At 45.4% G+C, this 24923-nt stretch overlaps 1 protein-coding gene across 1 annotated transcript in view; it reads left to right on the top strand.

The window, feature by feature from the left end:
* The window catches only part of KDM4B (lysine demethylase 4B), a 399544-nt gene that overhangs the window by 162898 nt on the left and 211723 nt on the right, over positions 1 to 24923 (top strand). Inside the window, exon 13 of the mRNA XM_069215895.1 lies at positions 10603 to 10824. Within this exon, the coding sequence (XP_069071996.1) occupies positions 10603 to 10824 (222 nt within the window). The remainder of the gene's footprint in view (positions 1 to 10602; positions 10825 to 24923) is intronic.

Below are 24923 nucleotides of genomic sequence, written 5' to 3'. Positions count from 1 at the left end.
ATCTCCTGCTCCCATCTGTCACCCACCAACTACTTCCATTGCATTTTGCAGAATATGAGACACTTCTCAAGGCTACTGTTACTCTTTCAACTGTGTGCTTTGAAATATCACTGTGGGGGCAAAAGGAAATTCATATTTATTTTGCTAAAGGTCTTGGCATGGTTGAATGCTGTGGAACTGAAATTATCCTCCTTTGAAGGAACTGCTGTTGGAGCACATCTTATCCGGGCGCATTTACCATGCCTTTGTGGGAGAATGTAGTTCTCGAGAAACAGCCACTGTGATGATCGAAGCTGAAAATGTTCCCCAACTTTTAAATGCAGCTCATCTGCACCACCCTGAACCTTCTCTACAAGGACAGTGTATCAATCATGAAGTCCAGAAGAACTCCACCAGGAAGAATATGATCATTATAAAGTTCTAAGAAGTTATTTTTTATGTATAGAAACGCTAGACAGGAACTAGGAATCCAAATGCTTTCATCACAGCTAATGTGCTGCATTCCTCTATAGTTCTGAACTTGCCTTCTGTTCAGATAATACCCTTTTGCACTGATTCAATATTATTTGTAAACAAGTAGCCATGGTTACGTTGCACTATGTCTCAAGTCTGTCTCATGGTCTTACCTCATACAATTCCCACAAATTCCTAGTTCATCAGCATCACTCCATTCTTTCCTGCAAAATCTATCACATGGCAGCTTGCAAACCAAAGGGCATCCGTTACCAAAACTGTGATTCATGCATGTCGTCTCCACAAGGTAGTCTCATCAGCAGCTGTCCAGCATCACTGCAATCTTCAACTTTTTGTCTGCGCACAGTGGGAAATAATTTCACCAGGTTGTGAGGGTTGGTGCATTCTGACCCTTAACCTTCGTCTAAACACAGACACCAAGTAGATAGATTGATCCCATCTGAGGTACTTGATACTGGACTTAACCTGTGTAGAGGTACTGCACACGTGCAATGAATCTTCAGTATCGTTCTGAAAAAAAGACACTTTGCACTTAAGTTGGGTGTGAAAAAAATAGACCAGAAGTCTATGACAGTGTACCTAGGGCCCTGGTGCCAGGGTAGGCTGATCTATGCAAGAGGGACTTGGTGGATACCAAACCTGCCCCTTTGGACCACAATGTGGAGTCAACTCATCCACCCTCCTTGTGGGATATTGGCAGGGGGGTCATCCAAATTCTATCCTTTCTCCTGTAAGTGGTTGTCATAACAAAATCATATGCTGCAAAAAAAACAACTTTTAAAACAAATTATTAAAAAATAAAACTTATTTTCCTTCCTTACAAGCTCCACTCTGCAATGCAGGCTGACACTTTTAACCGTTCCGGAGTGATGTTCTCAAAATCCTGATGCGAATTTCATTAGTACAACACCGTGGTGCACCTTTGAGACCTTCAAAGAAGAGATCTGTAATAGGCTTCTCATAGGTAGCTTATGATCAGAATATAGACAGTGGTTCCATTTCTGTCCTGCCTTGGTGTAATGACAGTGCACCCACTGCTACTTTAGTGGCAGGCGCCGCTCCCATCACCAACAAACGTCCTTCTAGTGGATCAGCTTGTCAGTGCTTTGTTTGCTGACACTATTCTTCCATGCATTCCAGGTAATTCGGATTCCACGTCCAGAATATCAGTGACTCATACCCAGTCACAGGTTAAACATATGGAATAAGTAGAAGGAATGCTTTGGGAGGAGGGGGAGAGGGGCACTCAATTTTCCTGTCCGCAGTGAAGAAGAAAACAAGTTACTTACCTAAAACTGAAGTTATCCAGTATTGGTATCTTTAACCAATTTGCATGCTTGAGTCATTCCCCATTGTCTAAGTGGGAGTTCCACAGTACCTTAGGAAAGCAGTATGCAGGAATCACCATAGGCTACAATGGTAGTAGCCATCAATCAAATAGCCTATCTATGTCCTTTTCACACAAAAAAAAAAAAAGAACCAAACTTGACCTATGACCAATCGGGCACCAGTACCCTCTAGAATGCTCCCAAAAGAGTCTCTTTCCCTCAGATTTATAAGCACAAGAGTGAAGTATATACTGAAATGGAAGGTGTCCCCAGCACAAGAAGATCTTGTCCACTTAATGTTGCTCCAGTTCCCATTCGTGGCAACTGTCTAATGTACATCTGAGTGAGTCTGCAAGAATGTTGTTGACGCCAGGTACATGTTCTATTCTGAGAGGTCCTGTGCAACATGAGCCAATCCCAGAGAGCTTGAGCTTCTTGCGAAAGGGATAGGAATTGTGTCCCTCCTTGTTTGTTGATATAATACATGCTCATTGTGTTCTCTGTGTGGACTAGCACAGATGAGCCTGGTATTAGAGGGAGGAAGGCTTGGAGTGTGAGAACAATTGCCATTAACTCTAAGAGATTGATTAGCATTTGTTTCTGACAGTTGGACCACCTTCCCTGGATGCACATGCCTTGCAAATGACTACGCCAACCCTCTAGAGAGGTGTCTGTTGTGATGATGAAATCTGGAACCGGGGTAAGGATTGTTAACCCCCTGAGAAATGTGATCAATCTAAGTTCACCACTGTAACGCTTGTACCATCCTTGGAGTGACCTTGAGCAAGTGCTCCAGGGATTCCTGAGACGGGATCCGTTGACGTTCTTCTTGGAGCAGCCTCAACCGCGCTAGGGGCACTAGGTTTATTGAAGAGGAAATCATCCCCAAGAGTGATTTGAAGATTCTCACAGAAACTAAGGCCCATATTTATACTTTTTTAGCGCCGCATTTGCGTCGTTATTTGACGCAAAGCGGCGCAAACTTACAAAATACCATTGTATTTTGTACGTTTGCGCCGATTTTGCGTCAAAAAACGACGCAAATGCGCCGCTAAAAAAAGTATAAATATGGGCCATACTTTCTTCCAGATATTATGAGAGCTAGACTGGATAGCTTTTGTTGTCTTTCTTTTGAGAGGTAAGCTTTGTTTTTGACTGTGTGTGAGTTTTGCACCCAAGAAGATCATCTTGCGCGTTGGAATGGTGGTTGACTTGGTGATTCACTGTTAGTCCCAGAATGTGCAATAAAGCAAGGCAGACGTCAGTGGCTTGACAGGCCTGCTGCTGTGTTGGTGCTTTTAGTAGCCAGTGAAGAACAGCCGCCACTGGCGTGAGACACACTGAAAATCTGGGGGGCGGACATCAGTCCGATAGGGAGAACTTTGATCTGGTAATGGATACCGGCTACAGCAGAGCAAAGGTAATTACAATGTCTGTGGTGAATCGGTATGTGAAAATAAGCACCTTGGAGATCCAGCAGTCATGTAATCCCTGCTGTTCAGAAGGTGGAGGGTATCTGACAGAATTATTATACTGAAGGGTTGTTTGCGTAGAAATGTGTTTAATTGCCTGAGATCTAGAATTGGGCTCCTTTCTCCTGACTTCATTTTTACTAGTAGAAACCGGGAGTAGAAATCTAGTCGTCTCTGATCAGTGGGAACTTTTTCTATTGCAACCATGGAGAGCATTTGAAATGCTTCCTGTTTTAATAAGTGAAGATGACGCGAGTGTGTCTTTGTCGGAGGACGGTTTTGAGGATTGTGCACAAACTCCAGCATATGACTATGTCCAATGTTATCTTTTTCCTATGATGTGGGTAATTTGAAATGTTTGCAACCACTTGGTTGGGATGGGGAAAGGGAGGAATTGCAGTCAGTACCCAATCGAAATCATTGCTTGCTTTTGGTGTCTGAACCTTTTAGGGGGGAGGGTTTCCTTCTACCTCCTTGTTTGTTATAAGCCACTGTGGGTGGTTGACAGTAGGTCTGGTGATAAGGAGGCCTATATTGCAATTGTGGCTGGTGTTGTCTCTGGTAACAACCTCTAAATGGAGAGGAACCTCTGTGAAAAGGTTGTCTTTTATACTGCAGCGTTCCAAGAGGGCGGGCAGTATTTGTGTCTATCTTAATAGCTAACAAAGCATCATCTATATGCTGCCAAACAGGGTTTCGCTATTGTAGGCCATATCTGGTATCTTGGACTGTACCTCTGGTCAAAAAGAAGTAGCCTTCAACCAACCCTGGCGGCACAAAACCACTGCCCTGGCTAGTTGGCAAAAAACTGTGGAGGCGATGCCTAAGGTGCAGTCTATTATTTCTACGGAGGTGCGTTCGCGCTCCTGTAACATTTTCCTAACCTCTGATTATCTTCAGGTATGAGGTCAGTGAAACTACTCATATCAGACCACATCTGGCGGTCATAGCGTCCTGATTTTGCTAAGGTTTTGGCTGCACAGACAGTGATGGATGACATCAGGGAAAAGCTCTTCCCTACATTGTCCAGGAGCCTGCCTTGTCTGGCAGAGTCAAAATAGGAATAGACAGATTCTTACAGCGTGGCTGGGCAGCTTGTGAAATGGCAGAGTCCGGCTTTGGATTGAATCATCAGTAGCTGTATATTTTTGATCCAGACGAGGAGGTACTGGTGACACTGTGGCTGGATTCTTAATTATCTTTAACCCCTCACTCCAAATATAATCATGGGATAGCCCGTACAGACTTTCTGGCTTGCTCCTTAAAGTCATGGAGAAAACAATCTGTGTGGGAGACAGATATTGGCAAATGAAAACAAGCGGCAGCCCTATTCATCAAATTGTGAAACCCTCCGATATCCTCAAGTGTAGAGTCCGATGAGTGTAGAGGTAGTGGCGATGGTATAGGGGCTAGGTAATCATCCCATTCCTCTTTGGTATGTTGTGGAGTAATGATTTCTCCCTCTTCCCTTTCCTTTTCCAAGGAGGCATCATCTTCTCTGGGAGGCGCTGCTATTTTAGAAACTGGTGTAAACCTAGGTGTTGCTGTAGGCAGAGGGGGAGAGGTAGGTTTTGGCTGTGATGGTTGGTCTGGAGTTTAATCCGGAAACCTTCACTTGTAGTCTTGAAGCATAGACTGAAGATCTTGAATTAGGGATACAGGCATCTGCACAGTATTGCGTGGTTGGGGATATTGGAACAGCTCGTAATGTCTGCCATGAGAGGTATAATAGGCCTCGTATTCCTGCTGTTTATAGTCACCATCATCATCTTGGTGTTTGACGGTCAATTGTGATGGACTGTGCGCATCCCCCAATGGTCCTTACTGTTTACTGAAGTTTTTTTCCACTGGTGGTGACATGAAATCCACTGTAGCAACCACCGTTGTTGAAGAGATTGGCGTCTGTTTAGCAGTTGTCGACGATACAGTGGTGATGGACGTGGTTGTCAGATAGCGTTGTTGGTGGTTTCGTCGTCGATTTAAACTGAAGTGATGCTTTTCTTGATGTTGATGGTTCAGAGAAAGGAGAATGATGATCAGTCTCCTTTTTCTTGAGATATCAAGTAGACAGCTTAGGAAGCTGACCCCTGAGGTTTTTTTCCTTTGAAGGGTCCCTATGAGGAGTTTAATGAGTTTTCCTGCTCTCCTCAGAACTCCCCGAGTCAGATGAAATTGACCTTTTCTGTGGTCTTGAAGTCTTATCACTGTCAGTACCGGACTTCACTTGTAACCACAAAAGAAGCCTTCCTTCCCTGTCCCTCAGAGAAGGTGCAACAGATCTTGTAGTCCTTCACTTGATGTTTAGGGTACAGGCAGTACAAGCAGCCCTTGTGAGGATCATCAGCGTGTAGCCTTTTTTGCCACAGGATTTGCAAGTATCTGACATCTTTAGATGTAGAAAGTAGCTTGGAGAAGGAAAAAACATGAGCAGAGCTCAGGGAGACTCCCTTCACTCGACGTGCGGTAGAATATCTGAGGGAAGGAGCCTCTCTTGGGAGTATTCTAAAGGGAGCTCGCGCCTGAGTGGTCACAGGTCAGGTTTGGTTCTTTTTCAAAAGAACTTAGGCTATTTGATTGATGGCTACTGCCATTGTAACCTATGGTCATTCCTACATACTGCTTTCCTAAGGTACTGTGAGACTGTCACTTCAATGACGGGGAATGATTCAAGCATGTGAATCCATGAAAGATCCAATACTGGATAAAGAAAAGAAATCTGCTGGCAGCTAAATCCATTTTTTGTTTAAAGTGAGGTCCTTTGAGAATCTATGGGGGTCTCAAAAGCTGATAACAAAAGGTCATTTCTGGGGACCTTACAGCCAGGAAATGCATTATGCGCTGTAGATCTTCAGAATTTCAATTTTTTTACACCTCCAGCGGACAACCTCACATGTGACATGAGGTTCCTTACGTTTGCATTAAGTAGTATACATCAGCATGCGAAAGTGCTGTTTGACTAGAGCTCACCCCTAAAGTTACATTTTAGTTGTGTTACAATCTCTAGGATGTGCATAACCTCCCGTATTTGAGCATGCAAAGGTACCGTATCTGCTTCTATTTATTTTTGCTTCTCCTCGAGTACTCTGGACTTCGATCAGTTGTACAACTGAGACTAATTAAAAACATGTATTTGAAATGGTTGTTGAGGAAGCCCCTTCGATCTACCCACTATTTGGTTCAAGTTGGTGGCTTCAGTCCCAAGGCCAGTAAGTGAAGGAAAGCAATCTTGGATATTCCAGCTCATGAAGGCAGTAAGAATCATCCTTATTATTGGACAGGAGTACTGGAGATTACAGTGCACCTACGGTCCCAAGAACCTATTGCTGGATTCCCTTTGAGATCCTCACCCAATTCCACCCCACCTGGACGGCTCCCCCATCGAAACTGATCTACAATTTAAGCTGTTTTCGCTAAAGCTAGTTGTTCCTGATGGTTGCCACCTCAGGACATCCTGTCCTCCACAATAGTATACCAGTCCCCAAATTCATGACTCAAAGTCAACATTTTTTTGGTAACTGCAATCAGGGAGGCTTCTTCATCTGTCAAATCTGAACTGACGATAGAGATAAAAAAAAATTAGCCCTATGGGGTTCGACTGAACATGTTACAAAGACCAAACTGGCTTACGTAGTTCCTGGAATCGCCTCATGAGTGAAACACTCAACAGGAAGGAAGACTATTTTCTCTTCCAAATACATTGCCTCTTCCCCGCAGCCACACTTGTTTGTCCTAGCAGAGAATATGAAGGACTGCCTCTACGCACCCAGGAGGTAAGGGAACTTCCTGTCCCAACAGGATGCATTCCTCATTATACAGAATCGCAGGTTCATTAGGGCATTTCTCCCTTAGTCCAAAATAATGGTAGCTCCACACTAGCCTGAGAGGTTTTGGTACTGTTGGAGGACAGCCATTGTTCTCATTCCCATAATGAAGTCATTATCACAAATCGATGGGGTTGGTCCTCTGTTCCTCCCCTCAAACATCAAGCTTCGGATTGAAAATAATCTAGGACCCCCACACCTTTATTTTGTTGTAAAGGGGGAAGGAGGGACAATACACAGCTTGCACAACTTCAAGTGGTATACCACAAATTGAGCATAAAAAAAGCATTTTACTAATTGCAAATACAAGTAGTTTCGCGAAGAACACGTTAAGCAGGTACATAGCCTGCCAGCTGAATTAAACCAATCAACAAATAGTAGGAAAGTGAGACCAACATTTTCACCACCCCAGTGGTCATAAATTGAAAAGGGCTGAGAAAAGTGTAACCCCCTGTGATGAACAACGCTACAAAATGCAAAAATAAATGCATTTTACGCAAGCCCTTATCGCCATCACTCATGTTCATTTTAGTACCAATATATCCGTTATGCAGGTGTGTGTTTTGCAGGACATAAAGGACACGTATGGACAGATTTAGCAAAACATCCCTCTTCTAAGTGATTCAAAACATCATAAATTATTCCTATGGTACTTTCCACCTCAGGACAACCATACATGTTTTTTTTGTTTGTTTTTGTTTTGTTTTTTTAAATACATAGCCTGATCTTCTAAAATTGTTAAAACGCGTTCTGTAACAAAATACAGCCTCCTACTAGATGTAGGCATGAAGAGGAGAAATGTTTTCATTTCTCCTTATATTCCACACATTGAATGTGTGCTACACTGTACAGCACGCATCCAATGTGTGAAATGTTTTATAAATCTAGGCATATAAATATGCACCAATAGGCTACCCTTCCAGTAAATGTCTAAGCTAGATAGTATATACACACACCTTTGCACTATGAAACAAGAGTGTGAATGCTGGAAATTAGCTGAGAAAAGGGAAAATGGCACTGTATCTTAGCAAACCGGTGCTGTTCTGCTTTCTGCCCTTCACTAACGCAGTAACTTTGGTCACGGCGTTACGTGAAAAGTTAGCAAATCTGTTCCCTAGTTTAGAGCCCCTAATAATTACAATTGTAACCGAAGTACCTACATCTCCTTGGATAAAATGATTGTTCAAGAGGACTCTTGAAACTATGAGGAATTCTGTAATATAGATGAAACATGTCAACGATATGCCACTATAAATGTATTTCCTCTTATTCACAAGCCCTACGGGGCGAAGCCATAACACCCCAAGGTTTAACTGGAAAACTGCTATCTGGGTCAGTCGCTTCTGCCTTCTGGGTCAATGAACTTAAAGCACTTATGGTATTTCACAGTACGTGTCTTTACCGCATCCCAAAGCCTCTCAGGGTTTCACATCAGCCATAGCTGACTGCAATTCATCCCATGCAGCACCAAGAATGCAGTCACAAACAGAAGTAACACTGAGTTTGCTACACCAAGGACACAGCTAGAAGTAGAGTATATCCAAAAATGCACCAAGCATGCTGCATCAAGCTGGAGTAAACACAGATCTAGAGCTGATCTGACAGAGGAGCTTGTAGCAGTACAAATACTCATCCTTCGCCACACTAAATGCAGAATTTGGCAAGTGTGTAAAGTCAGGCTCCTGCCACGAAGTTGTCAAAACAGAGGCCGAGTAGACTGTGTGCCTCGTCTTACATGAAGGTTAACCAGTGCTGTTGCCAACGCCGTGCAGATCTATTGAGTACTTCTGGCTAGCCTGGCCTGTGGGTGAGAGGTGTGGCATGTGTACGCACCAGTTGGCAGCTTGGAAATTACTGTGTGCAAGGAAGCCATCACACGGATGAGCATGCATCGAAAAGAGGAAAGAAGACAAGCATTTGCTGGAGTGGTTGTTTGCTGTCACTTGCATACTGGGCAAATGTCCCTAGTGTGGCACACACGGTCCAGAGTGAATGCAGTCAGCCAGCTATTTGGTTGCAGTAGTGTTTAGTTTTATGACCTGCGTTGAATGAAGGTGAGGTGGTATCTTGACACATGTTCAGTTGTCTGACTTAAATGAGCTACTGATAAACAAATAAATCTCTATTTACCCTGCACAGTATCAATGAGCTCATGAAGGCTATATTCACAGCTGTCCTGCCCCCTCCAGCGTACCACCTTTTAGCAACTTGGGAATACAACACTGTGCTTTTACAACTCATGAAGAGCCACTTTAAATCTGCCACGTGAAGAGATTCATCAAAGTTCTTATCCCCCAAGGTTGTTTTGTTGTTGTCCTTAGCCCCTGATGTACAAAAATCTTGAGTTTTCCCTGAAATGTGGTTAGGCACTGGAGGGCCTTTTCCTTCACAGAGATATGGTAAACTGAAAATGAACATAAATTCCTCCATTGAAGAGATCTTTTTTAATAATAACAAAGTTACTCTGCCCACATGCAGCATTCCAAAACACACTTAAAATAGGAACATTGGCTTCATTTTTCCCCCTCCTTTAACCAGTGGAAAATGGAAAGAGCCAGACTGGCTGAAGAGAGGCAGATATAAACAGAGTGCAGAGAGCGGTGCAGGAGGTAGAGACTGGACTAGGAGAGATGGAGAATAAACATTATGGTGGAGGGTTGGATGGTGCGATGATAAACTCTAGAGCAGGGAGACAGACGCGCCACTATGTTAGTGAACTAAGACTATAAAAATGGGGATCGAGCCAGAAGAATACAAATTATAGAAAAGATAAGGCAACCGAGATGGGTGCACGGAGACATGGCCTTAGGCACCAAAACAGTTTCTGTAGCAGGGAGACAGAGAAATGATGGATATAGGCATTGCAACACCAAACAACTTGGCAGAGAAGCATACAAAGACAGAGCAAAAAGGAATAACGATAATGGGACAGATATTTATGGGCACTGAGAAATAAAGACCAAAAAGAAAATTGGAAACCGGTCTTAAACGTGGTAAATTAGGACATGTCCCATTAAAGGAGGTTTGGTAATAGTGGTGGAGCCAGGCGCTGCTTCCATACTGCCCTCCATTCCATAGGAAGTCAACAAGCAGCATATATCACTTTTGCATTGCCACCGGTGTATGGTGTATGACGTATGTCTTATTTTCTTTTTATATGAAGAATAAATAACGTTAGGAGTGACAGCACCTAGCTCAAACAATTAATATTACATGATTGGGATTGTAGTTCAAATGGTAGAACTACATGTGTTCTGAGACAGTCTAAGTATATAAACATGAGCGCTCATACCTATGAAACTGTTTTTCTAAAGATAACCAGTCTTAAAGCACACAAATAGCAACCATAGTTAAGTGTGGGTTTTCACAAAGTTTTTAATTGTACACATTTCTTCTAAATCTAAAGTAAATCTGAAAATGCTTTGGCGTACTGGCCCTCCCTTCTTGAATTAGTGAGTCAAAACTCTCTGTGGCGGTTTTCAGCAACACTTCTCTTTTGTTCTACAGATGATGTTGTTGTTGAGAAAAGCTGCCATCCTCCAAAATTAGAAGAAGCAAAGGTTCAGACTCCTCCTCCAAAAACCAAGACTGAGAAGAAGAAAAAAGAGCCGAAACAGTTACCGCAGCAGCCAGACCTCTTACAAGTCCAGACCCAACCAGAGCATCCGTTCGGGAGTTCATTCCAGAGACAATTTCAGATCCATGTTCAGCAGCGTGCAAAGCAAACAGGTAGGAGATCTCAATGACCTGATGCTTCCCTGTGCCACCGCCCTGTGTACTCCTCTTTGAAATACATAAATGCCTCTCTTAATGTACTGAGCCTGAAAGATGAGAAACTCTGTTTTGCAATAGAGGGTGGGCATCACGGACTGTACACTCCTTGATGTCAATGTCTGCCCTTATTTGAACAGCAAAACAGGTGTTAGCTTGAAACATCACATCTCAACCCACCTCTGAATATACCAACACAGAGCTGCATATATACATCCCCCCCTGCACACCGACGTTAGTTTATCCGTAGAAAAGTTCCACCCTGCTGCAGAGCAACAGACAACTGAGAATTCAACAGTGGGAGAAAGAGAGCTTAAAACCGTATTACCTACAAAAAAATAGTCCAGCCTTCCGAACTGGGAGGAGGACAGCCAAGAAGTAATTTGTGGTTAGTTACTAAGTTTGGTAACACTCATTCTCCAACCGGAATGAATGTTACCGTGGTTAGTAACTTGTTTGTCTGTAGGATACATCCAACTGCAGATGCCTCACTCTTTGAATCAATACCAATGCAGTATCCTCTCAAAGGTGGAGAGTCTGAGGAATGGAGTTTACACGAGAAAGTCCTACAAGGCTGAGAGGTCCTTATGTCCCTTCCTTCTGACATGAGAGTCGACGCAGTATGCCTGGTGACGGTAGGAACAGATGCCCACTTAGCAGCATGGCAAATATCCATCACCAGAACACTTCTAGTTACTAGGAGGCTCCTTCTTGGCCACTGCGCAGCACACTTCGATACAGATGACATTTCACTTAAATAAGGTCCATTTCTGGACTGTCTTACCTTTCTTTGCACCAGCAATTCCAAAACAATGCCGATTGTTCATCTGGTGCTCTTTAGACTTATTATCGTTGACACTATGGGCCACCTTGGGATCCAACGATACAACTTGCTGGGGGGAAAATGTGGTGCATGAAGGCTGGAAGACCACAACAACAAATCACTTGCATTATGCCGAGGCGCAATGGCAATAAGAAAGGCAGTCTTGGGAGTCAAAAATCTCAGGGTGCATCTATGCACAGGTTCAAAAGTTGTACACATCAAGGTAAGAAGAAAATTAAGGTTCTTCTGGGGCATACTGAATGGAACTGGGGAAAGCACTTGAAAGCTCCTTAAAGAAACATCACGTGAGATGAGCTGAATGAAGAGGGCTGACCAGACAAATGAAGAAAGGCCAAAAAAGTGCAGACAAGTAACTCTTAACAGGGCCCACAGCAAAGCCTTTCCGGCATGAAATAAATCAAACACAAGCTTAGTTTGTAAAGGGTCAATCAACATCAACAGCCACAACAGATGAAATTGGTGGATGGGCAGTGGGCAGCCAGAATAACAAATAACCATCTCTGCTGGAAGAGTTAAAGCTCTTAATGGATTCTAATGAATAACTACGCTCAGAGGTGTACATTATGGAAGTTTGGGTATAAAACAGTTACCTGTTGCTGGGACAGCAGGTTTCCTTGAAGAGGAAGTAGAGGACATATGCTCAGACTCAGGAGGTCTTAATATCAGACTCTCCAAGCCTAGCTCCGGGGAATAAGGATGAGCTCTGCTCAGTCCCTCAGGACTTTCCTCAAGGCTGTAGAATCAGTGTCAGAGATGGGAGCGTATTAAGCAGACCAGAATGCGATTGAAGAGAGATTGTGTCTCCTTAAAAGCCTCAAAAATGGAACTTTAAAGTGTGATGGCTGTACAGTGACTGTTCTTGGCAGGAGTAAATTCATGTGTCAGGGGGCACATGAATCTCTCAAGTGACAACGTGATTTTTGGTAACATTCAGTGAACGTTCCAGGTGATAGACTGGTAGAGTGATCCGAAGAGGATCTAGCCATCTCCACAGGTTTAGAGCCTCCAGACAGAGGGCACGGAAACGCAGCACTGTCCCATTGTTCCAGTACCACACGTGAGTTGTGTTGTCCATCAGGTCCTGCTCTTGTGGAGGGCAGAAAGGCTCTGAGAGTCAGCCACATGACACCCAGCTTCAGAAGGTTAATGTGGTAGTGCTGCTCCATCGGAGACCAAAGTCCTCTGATCTCCACTTTGACCTTGGCAAGCAGTGTCTGAACTTCTCTTGTCCTATAAGTCAACACCTTAGCAAACACTGTCAATTTGTGTAATTCTTAAAGGACTATTTTCATGTTCTCAGTGGAAAACCCCATCACCATGAAATCATCTGCTTAGATCACATATAAAATATGGGTCTGTTAGACCAGGCATATTTGGTGTGGTTTTCCCCTAACCTTTTGCCTTCAGACCTCTTGCATTTGCTGACTTTGTTTTTGCTGGTCTTGGGATTCTGTGCACCTTACCACTGCTCTTGCCCTAAAACATGGTTATTTTGACATATATCCGATTGGCAAATTAATTGACTTATTAATCACTACTAAAGTGCATTATGTGTGTCCAGGGCCTGTAAATTAAATGCTACTAGTGGTCCTGCAGCACTGATTGTGCCTCCCACTTAAATACCCCTCTAAACAGGTCTCAGGCCTGCCATTGCAGAGTCTGTTAGTGCAATTTTGAACTTCCATGTCAACCTGGAAAAATATACATTTTGCCAGTCCCAATCCTTCATTTTTAAAACATGTAAGTCACCCTGGCCAGGCCCTGAACAGCCTAGAGGGCAGGGTGCAATGCATTTAAAAAGTAGGGCATGTACTTTTAGTTTTACATGTTCTGGTGGCAAAAAACTCTTGAATTTGTTTTTTACACCACTGCAAGGCCTACTACTCCCATATGTTAATATTGGAATTGCCTTATTACACGTTATAAGCATGCTTTTCTAATGGGAAGAGATAACCCCCTTCAAGTCTGGTGTCTCTGGAATCACAATTTAAAATCCTAACTTACTGTAAAGTCGGGGTTTGTATTGCAGTTCTGAAAATGCCACTTTTAGAAGGTTGCCATTTTCTTGCCTTAGCCTTTTGGTGCCTGCAGCCTTTCTCTGGTCACATGACTGGGTGTAGTTAGCAGCTGAGCTTTCGGTAATCCTCCTTGACAGCCACACCTAATGGTAGCTTAGTTGTGACTTGATGGGCCATTCTGGGCAGGGTGGCAGGAAGGAGTTGGACACAGCCTCACACCTCACTAGGCTGTGACCTGTCCTCAAACAATAAGGCTGCATACAACTTGTAGTTGGCCTAGAGCCAAGGCAGGGAGGGCAGGATATCTGTGCACTTCTGATGGATACAACAACCTGTGGATTCCTCACCTAATGAATACTCCCATGGCGCCAGCATTCGACGGAAATCTTCTTCCTAGTCTCTGCACGTCGACGAGGACGTCACTCTAGCCCACGCGACGCCGTCTGACGTCATACAGGCAATAAGAGGTCCTCGACGACGTGCCGACGTCAGTTCCCTTTTTTCCGTGCATTCGAAACGGTTATCTTCGAGGGAGCAACTGTTACTTTCGTGGTTACAGTGTATTTTTGCTGCGTAGTCCTTCGCTACAGTAAGAATGTCGCAGAGAAAGTCGGGTTTTAAGCCTTGTCGTGAGTGTGGGGGCAAGATGTCAGTTACGGACCCTCACTCCGACTGCCTTTGGTGTTTGAGCTCCGACCACGACGTCGCGACTTGCGATTCATGCCAGCACATGAATCCAAAGGCCCTCAAGGAACGTGAGGCGAAGTTGTTTATGGCGAAGTCGAAAAAAGAAAAACATCACAAGAAGTCTTCTTCACCAAGGCATCGGAGTCATCGAGACTCCCGGCGCCGTAAAGAATCACAGCGCCATTCAAGCAAGGAGACTCGTTCCAGGTCTTCGGATCGGCGCCGGAGGGCTTGGGAGGTCAGTCCCACGGTCACGCCGCATCCATCGACGCCGTTGCCCTCTCCGGCGTCGCCGACTTCACCTGGACAGGTGTCGGTGATTGAAGTGGTGCAGCCTCAAGTGTTGTCTCCGGCGTCTCAGACGTCGAGGCCGGCGTCGGGGTCACCTTCGAGACAGGCACCCCAGTATCCGGCTTTCCCCACCCCTGGAGCCGATAGTACCGCATTCCTAAATGCGATGTATACCATCTTCCAACAGATGGCTCCAGGGGGTGCTCCAGCTGGCCCTTTGGCCTTTTCTTTAGGTGATCCTGCGCCTCTACGGCCGGCACCCTTTATGCCCTTTCTCCCTTTTGGGAACGTGGGCTCGGCCCCGGTGGCTGCTCCGGTGGCTTCAGAGGGATTGGCCCCAGAGATTTCCATCCCGTCGACGTCGGGATTTCGTCCTGTGACTCCGTTGGGTCCATCCGCTCCGAGTGCTCTTTCATCGGCGCCGAAGTTACCTGTGGCGCCGGACGTGGCGTTGGTGGCTTCTGAAGATCGGCGCCGATCTTCGAATTCGGCAGAGGCATTGTCGACTCCGCGTATCGAGCATAGGCTTCATTCGAGGAGACGTGCTCTCCGTTTATTAGAGGAGCAGGAGTACCAAAGAGTCCTGGAAGAAGGAGAACTAGAGGACTCGGGTGATGGACTGCATGGTCTAGAGACGGCCAGTGGGCTGGACACTTCCCCTGAGTGGGATCTTTCGTCTCCAGGGGAATACACGGAGGAGGCTGCTTCCTTTCACGCAGTGGTACGGAAGGCGGCTAGTTTTCTGGACCTGCCTTTGCCGGTGGTAGAGGCAAAACAGAACATTTTGACAGAGGTGCTACATCCGGCCTCAGCTGCGGCGGAACCACTCTTGCCGTTTAATGACGCTTTGCTGGATCCGGTGCTAGAGGTGTGGAAGAGACCAGTATCTTCCCCAGCGGTTCACAGAGCCGTAGCCAGGAGGTATCGAGCTGCACCAACTGACCCTGGCTTTCTTTCTAGGCACCCTACACCGGAGAGCTTGGTGGTGCAGGCCTCCTGTTCATCCAAATCAGCGCTTGGTTCGTTCCCGACGGTGCCTGGAGACAGGGACTCGAAGAAACTGGATGCGCAGTCCAAGAAGATTTTTTCGTCCTGCAGTCTGGCGTTGAAGGCCACCAATGCAACTTGTATCCTGGGGAGATATATTCATGCTCTTATGGATGACATTTCCTCATCATTTACGGAGCTTCCCCAGGGTCTTTTGGATGTTGTTTCAAATGCCCAGGCTGCCGCGACCCAGATTATTCAGACTGGGCTAGACACAACCGACTCGGTGGCCAGAGCGATGGGCACAACTGTGGTGGCAAGGAGACAGGCCTGGCTCCGTAACTCGGGGTTTTCTGCGGATGTGCAGTCAACCTTATTGGATCTCCCTTTTGATGGGGACAAGCTGTTTGGGGCCAAGGCAGATTCGGCCTTGGAACGTTTTAAGGAGAGCAGGGCCACAGCTAAATCATTAGGGCTCCAAGCTCCTTCTTCCTCTGCCTCTTCCAGATTTTTCAGGAGGTTTCGTGGATTTGGGCGTGGCTCTTCCTCCTCTTCCTTTCGGGGGAGATACCAGCAACCTGCTTCTTCCCATCCCTATAGATCTTTTAGAGGGAGAGGGAGGGCCCGCACCAGAGGAGCCTCTCAGCAGCACTCTGCCTCTTCCTCATCCTCTGGAGGGGTGCAGCAGGGGAAGCAGCCTTAGGCTTCCACCATTTCCCACTCACTCCTCTCCTGTAGGGGGAAGATTACAGCATTTTCTCCGCAAATGGAAGACTGTTACAACGGACACTTGGGTTCTCAGTATTGTGGGAAAAGGCTACACCCTTCCCTTTCGGGAGTTCCCGCCCCTCATCCCGCCCCGCCCATCTTATTGTTCAGAAGAACACCTCCTGTTGCTAGAACAGGAGGTTCAAGTCCTCCTTTCAAAGGGCGCGGTGGAGTTGGTCCCAGAGCAGGAAAGGGGTCGAGGTTGTTACTCAAGGTATTTCCTGATTCCCAAGAAGGATGGTCGGTTGAGACCAATCCTGGACCTGAGGATCTTGAATTGGTTCCTCAAACAGGAAAAGTTCAAGATGCTGACCCTAGCTCAGGTGCTTTTGGCGTTGAACAAGGAAGATTGGATGGTGTCTGTCGACTTGCAGGATGCTTACTTTCATATCCCGATACTCAAGTCACACAGGAAGTATCTCCGGTTTATGGTGGGATCGCAGCACTATCAGTTTGCGGTCCTTCCGTTTGGTCTTACTTCAGCACCTCGAGTCTTCACGAAGGTGATGTCGGTGGTTGCGGCAGAGCTCAGAAGGAAGGGGATAGCAGTATTCCCTTACTTGGACGACTGGTTGATCAAAGCCAAGTCGCCGGAGCTTGTGTCGCATCATCTGCAGTCAACGACTCAGTTGTTGTTCGACCTGGGGTTTTCGGTGAACAAGCCCAAATCTCACCTGGAGCCCTCTCAGCGCCTCCTGTTCATAGGGGCAGTACTGGATACAACATTGAGTCGAGCCTTTCCTCCGCCTCAGCGGATTCAAGATATTCAGGAATTGGTTCCAATGTTTCGAAATGGAGCGGTAGTTCCAGTCCTCAAGGTCCTTCGTCTGCTCGGTCTGTTTGCCTCCTGCATTCTGTTGGTCACGCATGCTCGCTGGCACATGAGGGCTCTTCAGTGGTGCCTCCGAAGGCAGTGGTCTCAACACAAAGGAGATCTAGAAGGTGCTGTCAAGATCTCCAGAGATGCTGCTGTGGACTTGAAATGGTGGATTGCGAGCAACAATCTTTCACAAGGAAAGCCGTTCGCGCAGTCGCCACCAGTGGCCACGGTCATAACGGATGCTTCCACTCTAGGGTGGGGAGCTCATCTGGGGGATCTGGAGATCAAAGGCCTTTGGTCTCCAGAGGAGCAGATGTTTCATAACAATCTGTTAGAGTTACGGGCTGTACGTCTGGCTCTCAAGGCCTTCCTCCCTTCCCTTCGTGGTCAGTCGGTACAGGTCCTGACGGACAATACTACCACGATGTGGTACATAAACAAACAGGGAGGAGTAGGGTCGTACCTTCTCTGCAGAGAAGCTCTTCGACTATGGTCTTGGGCAAAGGACCATCAGATTTGCTTGGTAGCAAATCATCTGGCCGGGGTCTTGAATGTACGTGCGGACAGTCTCAGTCGCCAATTCTCGGCCGACCACGAGTGGCGTCTCCATCCAGATCAAGTCCGTTTAATCTTCCAGATGTGGGGGTTTCCTCGGATAGATCTGTTTGCCACTCGGGAGAACGCGCATTGTCCGTTATTCTGCAGCCTCCAGTATCCGATGCAGGGAGCGTTAGGGGACGCGTTTCAAATAACCTGGTGCGGCCAGTTGCTTTACGCGTTTCCTCCCATACCCTTGATTCCTCGAGTATTGAGGAAGATTCGCCAAGACCGGGCGCTAGTCATCTTAATAGCTCCGGATTGGCCAAGGAGGGTGTGGTACTCCGACCTTCTCCAACTCTCAATGTGCCCTCCGCTCCGTCTCCCTTTCAGGGCAGACCTCCTCTCGCAGTCGCAGGGGCAGGTTTTACACCCCAACCTCCAGAGTCTGCACCTACATGCCTGGAGATTGAACGGGGCAACCTGAGTTCCTTCTCTCTCCCGCCTGATGTAGTGGATGTTATATTAGCGGCCAGGCGACACTCCACTTAATCTATCTACGCTAATAGGTGGTCTAAATTTGTTGCGTGGTGTGGAGAGAGGCAGATTGATCCCTTACATGCTCATCTATCGGACGTTTTGTCTTTTGCTCTCTCTCTAGCGCAGAAAGGTTGTGCAGTGGCTACCATTAAGGGTTATTTGTCGGCCTTGTCAGCCTTCATTTGTCTTCCAGACCAACCATCGTTATTTAAATCCCCTATTGTTATCAGATTCTTGAAAGGTCTTCTAAATAAATATCCTCCAAAACCATTCGTTATGCCGCAATGGGATTTGTCCTTGGTCCTGACTTTCCTTATGGGGTCCCCTTTTGAGCCTATGCATTCTTGCCCCTTAAGGTATTTGGTTATAAAAACAGTTTTCCTGGTAGCGATAACATCTGCAAGGAGAGTGAGTGAGTTGCAGGCCTTATCGGTAAAGCCGCCTTATACAACTTTTTATGGGGATAAGGTGGTGTTGAGGACCAAGGCTGCTTTCCTCCCGAAGGTTGTTTCACCCTTCCATTTGGCTCAGACAATTACTTTGTCCACGTTCTATCCTCCGCCTCATCCTTCTAAAGAGGAAGAAAGACTGCACCGTCTGAACCCAAAGAGGGCGTTGAGCTTCTTTATTGATAGAACAAAGGATTTCAGGCTGGAGGATCAGCTGTTCATCGGGTACGTGGGCAAGAGGAGAGGAAAGGCAGTCCACAAGAGAACACTCTCCAGGTGGGTGGTTCTTTGCATTAAAATCTGTTACTCTTTGGCAAAGAAGGACCCTCCTGAGGGCATTAGAGCTCATTCCACCAGAGCTAAGTCGGCCACTTCGGCCTTGGCCAGGGGTGTTCCTGTGGTTGACATCTGCAAGGCCGCAACTAGGTCGTCCCTTCACACTTTTGCGAAACATTACTGTTTGGACTCTGAGGTCAGAAGGGACGGCCATTTTGCACAGTCAGTGCTGCAGGATTTCTTGGTTTGACCATTTAGGCACCCGCCACCGGGCGTGGTACTGCTTTGGGACTCTATTCATTAGGTGAGGAATCCACAGGTAGTTGTATTCATCAGAAGAACGAGTTATTTACCTTCGGTAATGACTTTTCTGGTGGATACATTAGCTACCTGTGGATTCCTCACGGTCCCACCCGCCTCCCCGTTGCCTTTCTGGTCTTACCAAGTAATCCTTGAGTGCGCTCCTCTTGGTCTTCAAGGTTGCAATAGACGTTGTATATATGGATACGTGTGTATATTATCTGTATATATATATATATATGTATATATCTTTGTGTACATACATGATTTGCATATATTTGTTCGTTATATTAAATTTACAGCTATTCATTGCAATATTGTGTATTTTACAAGGTTATGGGATGTTGCCTTGCTCTTTCATTGCATTGGGTGGTTGTTCTCATGCACGTAAAAAATGTTGGTACTGACGTCGGCACGTCGTCGAGGACCTCTTATTGCCTGTATGACGTCAGACGGCGTCGCGTGGGCTAGAGTGACGTCCTCGTCGACGTGCAGAGACTAGGAAGAAGATTTCCGTCGAATGCTGGCGCCATGGGAGTATTCATTAGGTGAGGAATCCACAGGTAGCTAATGTATCCACCAGAAAAGTCGTTACCGAAGGTAAGTAACTCGTTCTTCAATGACATATCTTTGAAGTCTCCCCCACATCAAAGGCACCACTGGGTATAGTAACTGGACCTCAGACACCAACACTTCAGTACACTTCTGGACTTGTGGATACTCTGCCACGAAGGACAACTGTTGTGTCGCTGAAGGCCGCGATTCTGCTGGACTCCTGCTTTGCTGACCTGTTGCCCTCTTACCTGGTAGTGGGAAGGACTGGATCTGCAGCTCTCCAACACAGAACCCAGAGTGACTTCAAGGGCTAGTTGTCTGGTCTCTTGATCTGAAGTCTCAGGGACACAAAAGACTTCCAACCACCCTGCTTCTGCACCTGAAGACTCGCATCGCCACCACTGCCCAGATCTTGGGTTCAGCACATTGCCTTGTGAACTGCAGCTGCATGATCTTACCACCAGAGCAGGTCCTCGCATCCCTCATTGACAGCAGCCTCAAAGACAATGCCAAAGCTCCTTATCGCAGCTTCACCACTCACTGCAACCGATGCATTGCAACACATCCCTAACAAAGGCCTTCACACTGCAAGCCCCATAGACTGTATCCTCGACGCAACAGGACCTCACACCGCAGCTTCACCATATTTTGGAATGAACACATCGCATCTGCTGCTCGATGCATCTTCAACTCTGAATCACGCAATGCTCCGCAACCAGGATTTAAGGTACTTTGTTCAGCGGTCCTAACTGGGTTCCTGTAGCCAGCCCGTGCTCCATCACGATCAGCCTGAACTTCTGACTGTGTCCTACTCTGGCAGAGCCAGATATCCCGGGTTGGCACTTTTAAGCACAATACTACAGTTCATTCTTGCTAAGAGGTCCTACCTCAAGTTCTAGTGATTTACTTTTTGTTGTTTAGGTATTGTTAATAAATTCGGTTTTTTCCATCCTGGTGTGGGATGCTTTTTATGTGGTGTTTTCACACTTTTACTGTTTGAAGTGGTGCATAAATACTTTACACACTACCTTCAAGTTAAGCCTGTCTGCTCTGTGCCAAGCTACCAGAGGGTGAGCACAGCTTAACTTGGGGTTTGACCCTGACAAGAATTGTAGTTGCTGCTTGACCAGGGCCCAACTCATCTTTGATGAAAAAGAACGCATCTCTACAAGAGCCTTACTTACAGCCTCCCCAAAAAAGGCAACATATGGCCAGCATAAAAAACACACTTGTTTAGGTTTTTTTCAAAGGTATATTGAGTTCTACCTGCACCCATTTTTTAAGTGCAAAACCTGGTAAATTAATAGCAGACCCACTGGAACATTCCTCAACTGATGTTCGTTTTACAAAATCTCACACTTAACCAAGCAGAATGCTGCCACAATATTATTCCTAAGTGCAAAATGATTGTACTAATCTGGGGCAGCTGCTCTAGAGCCATTATTCTTTTTAAACTTTGAGGTAATTGACAAAAGGTCAGTATCCACCATATAATCCATTTTCTAACATGCAGATGATATTCTAACACACGCCTAGAGAGAACATAAGCAGGAAAGGTTGTGACTCCCTGTCATGTTGGGCAAATCATTCTTCTCCCAACGTTCTTTGCCCCACCTCACGTCTTGAAAGAGGAGAGGCCCCACAGGCTGGACCTCAAGAGAGCGTTAAGCTGTCACATAGATCGTCCCAAAGATTATTGAGTGGACAATCAACTTTTTGTGAGATTCTCCCGGGTAAAGAAAGGTAAGGTAAAGCAGAAAAGGACTCCGTCAAGATGGATAGACTTCTGCTTTAGGTTCCATTACACATTTGTCAAGAAGCAGCCAACGAAAGGAGTGAGAACCCATTCCACAAGCAACACAGCTGCTGCCAATGCAGTGGCATGCAGAGTATCTGTTCTTGATATTTATCAGTCTGCGACATGGGCATCAATGCTCACGTTCATGAAGTACTGCTGCCTTGACAGCCAGGTCCAACAGGAAGGACATTATGCCTGTTCAGTCCTGCAGGACTTTTTGATTTGAACCACTCTACGGGCCCACCGCCTTGGGAGGTACTACTTTTGAATCTATTCTGAAAGGTGAGGAATCTGCGTTAAGACGTATCTGTTAAAGAAACAAGCTACTTAGCTTCAGTAATGCTCTTTCTGATGGATCCTCTATCACAGATTCCTCATTCCCATCCCACCTTCCCATCTGGTGAAAAGCCCCTTTTCCCAATATGAGAAGGTCCCAAACTTGGAACCTGCACACTGGTACCTCTAATTATTGGGAAGTGCCACATCTGAGGGTGCAGTAAGGGAAGGACCAGAAAAAAAAAACTGACATCTCTGCACAGAAGTGGAGCTTATATGCTGCATTGTCACTTTCAGAGAGGAATAAATTCAGCACAGAACTGCAGTTTTCTGCTTTAGTGTTGCCAGAGCAGAAAACAGAACCATTTAAGTCCCCAAAGTGGGAAGGAATCCATGCAAGGTATTACTTGATCAAAAGGATCAGCTGAAAGAGGGTTTTCACACCCATCCTAGACTTATGTCTTGCTAACAAATATATCACCCAGGGGAAACTCCCAGCGCTACCATTATAGCAAATATTTCTGCATCTGAGAACAGATGACTGGATGGGTGTGATCGGCTGTCCGGATGTATATTTCTGCATCCCAATTTTAAAGCGGTCAGTGCAAGCAAATGCAGTTGAGCTGTAACAAGATCTCGAAATAAGAATCTTACTTCTTCAAACACCAATCTCAGTTCTTGGTCAATCCATGTTTATCACCAGAAATCAACTCCAACTGCAGTTCAAACTCTTACGTCTCGGGGTGAGGAATGATCCTAGACACAAGACAAGGAAGAGGGCTTTTCTCTCAAACAGCAGAGTGTCATCCATCTGGGAAAAATCTAATCTTAAAAAAAAGTATCCCAGTACCACAGTCTCTCAGATATTGTCGTTGTTGATCTCGATATCTTAGTGTACTGCCACTGTTCCAAAAGGGGAAGCTTCACATGAGACTGCTTCAGCTATTTTTGAAGGATCAGTGGACTTAAAGAGAGCTACTGGGAAGACAGGCTAAGTTTGTCACAATCAGCAAGCCAATTTGTAGCCTGGTCGTGCAGAAGGAGCATTGTTCTACCTATCCAAATAATTGTAGCAAATGCCTTGTTACTGCACACCCACATCACTGGGCTGTTCAGGAAGTATGGACTATGAAAGAATCTTAATATCTTAATATTGTGTCAACTTCTTGGAGCTGCAAGTAGTTCCCCTAGCTCTCATACCATTCCAGCCACCTCCAACACTTTGGATTTTAGTGCAGGCAGACACCATGATACATTACCTAAACAGTGCAGCACCAGTTCAAGACCCATGTTGCTGGAGGCTCAGAATATTTGCTCATAGTTGCTGGTCAGGAATCTCGCAATCAAAGCAGTACATCTTCTGAGGGAAACACAATTAAAGTGCAAGTTTTCTCAGATGTTTCAAAGAAAATTAAGACTAGGTTATAGATTATGGGGTCTTGCAAGATATTTTCTACGCCCGGGGTATTCCAGAGATGTTTTTCACAGCTCTAAATACAGAATTGCTAAGATTTGCCTCCAGGATAGGGGAATGAGGAATTTCTGAGCAATGTATTTTTGACAAAATGGTTAGATACATTACTATATGCTTCTTCTCCCATCCATTTAATACTAACAGTGATTCTTAAACCAAGGTGGTCCACAGCAACTCTGATAGTAATAAGTCCGGAGTGGCCTAGGGAATGTTGGTTCACTGATTTTCTTCAAACCTTCACCAACACCAATAAGGAGACTGCTGTGCAAACCAAACCTGCTGACAATAACTCAGGACCAAATACATCATCTGACTTGGTCAAATTTAGATGATGTGTTTGGCAATGTGGCAGCATGGCTCCTGACGTCAGGCAATATGGACACTTAAAACAGTAAGATTGCATGTATGTCCTAGGGGAAGCTAAAAGACAATTAACAAGGAAATTGTACTCTTATATGTAACTAATTTTGTAAATAGTGCCAACTTGATGACCTACAAGACTTTTTAAGAAGAAATAATTGTCACTTTTACTTCTGGCCTAAGGTAGAATGCAATTTACCATTGTCAAACTACACCTTGTGGTGATAACGTATATGGAACATCCAAAGCATGTTTCTTTTTTCAAACTTACTGAAGTTGAAGGCTTTCTTAGTGACTTAACCTCAGTGGGACTGAAATTCTGGACTCTCTAACCTAATAGCCCCCCCCCTTCGCAAGGATTCTTTGCAGCCTCCATCATGGAAAAAGGCCTTTTAGTGCCATTACTTCAGGTCGCAGGGCCACTGAATTACAAGCTCTCTTAGCTGATGAGGCCTACACCGTTTTCCATTCCAAAGGGGTAGTACTGAGTATGCACCCTCTGTTTCTTCCACAGTTAGACTCGGAATGTCAGACCAAATTATGACACTTCCTGAATCAAATTATCACACTTTGCTTTCTTTGATAATCCATCTTCTCCAGATCAATGTTTTTTACACTCATTAAATGTCAGAAGCTTTTACTTACAAAATACTAGACGATAATAAACTCTAATCAATTATTTCTCAACTACGGTTGAGTCAGCAGGTTTAGGTGCATTGAAACATTTCCTGGTGTATAGTTTTTTTTTCTCTCTCTTTTGTTACCAACTGACAAATAAGCCTCATATGGTAAAATCTAAATCACACTCAACAAGAGGCAAAGCAGCCACTAAAGCATGGTTAATTAACATTTAATTGGTTGAGATTTGTACAGCAGCCACCTAGAAATCGGTCCACATCTTTATGAAACCCTGTTGACTTGATCTTGACATGATAGCCATCCGGATATAGTGAGGCTGCCCCCAAAAGTCAATTTGTTTATTAAATTCACCATAAATCTTCCATCTCAGTGTTTGGGATTCATCTTAATGGCTGAGAGACGTGTTGGGGGAGGGTGGGATCGGCTTTGTACTCTATA

This window comes from Pleurodeles waltl, chromosome 12 (assembly GCF_031143425.1).
Source record: "Pleurodeles waltl isolate 20211129_DDA chromosome 12, aPleWal1.hap1.20221129, whole genome shotgun sequence".
In the NCBI taxonomy this organism is placed as follows: Eukaryota; Metazoa; Chordata; class Amphibia; order Caudata; family Salamandridae; genus Pleurodeles; species Pleurodeles waltl.
This window is presented reverse-complemented; position numbering and strand designations above follow the sequence as displayed.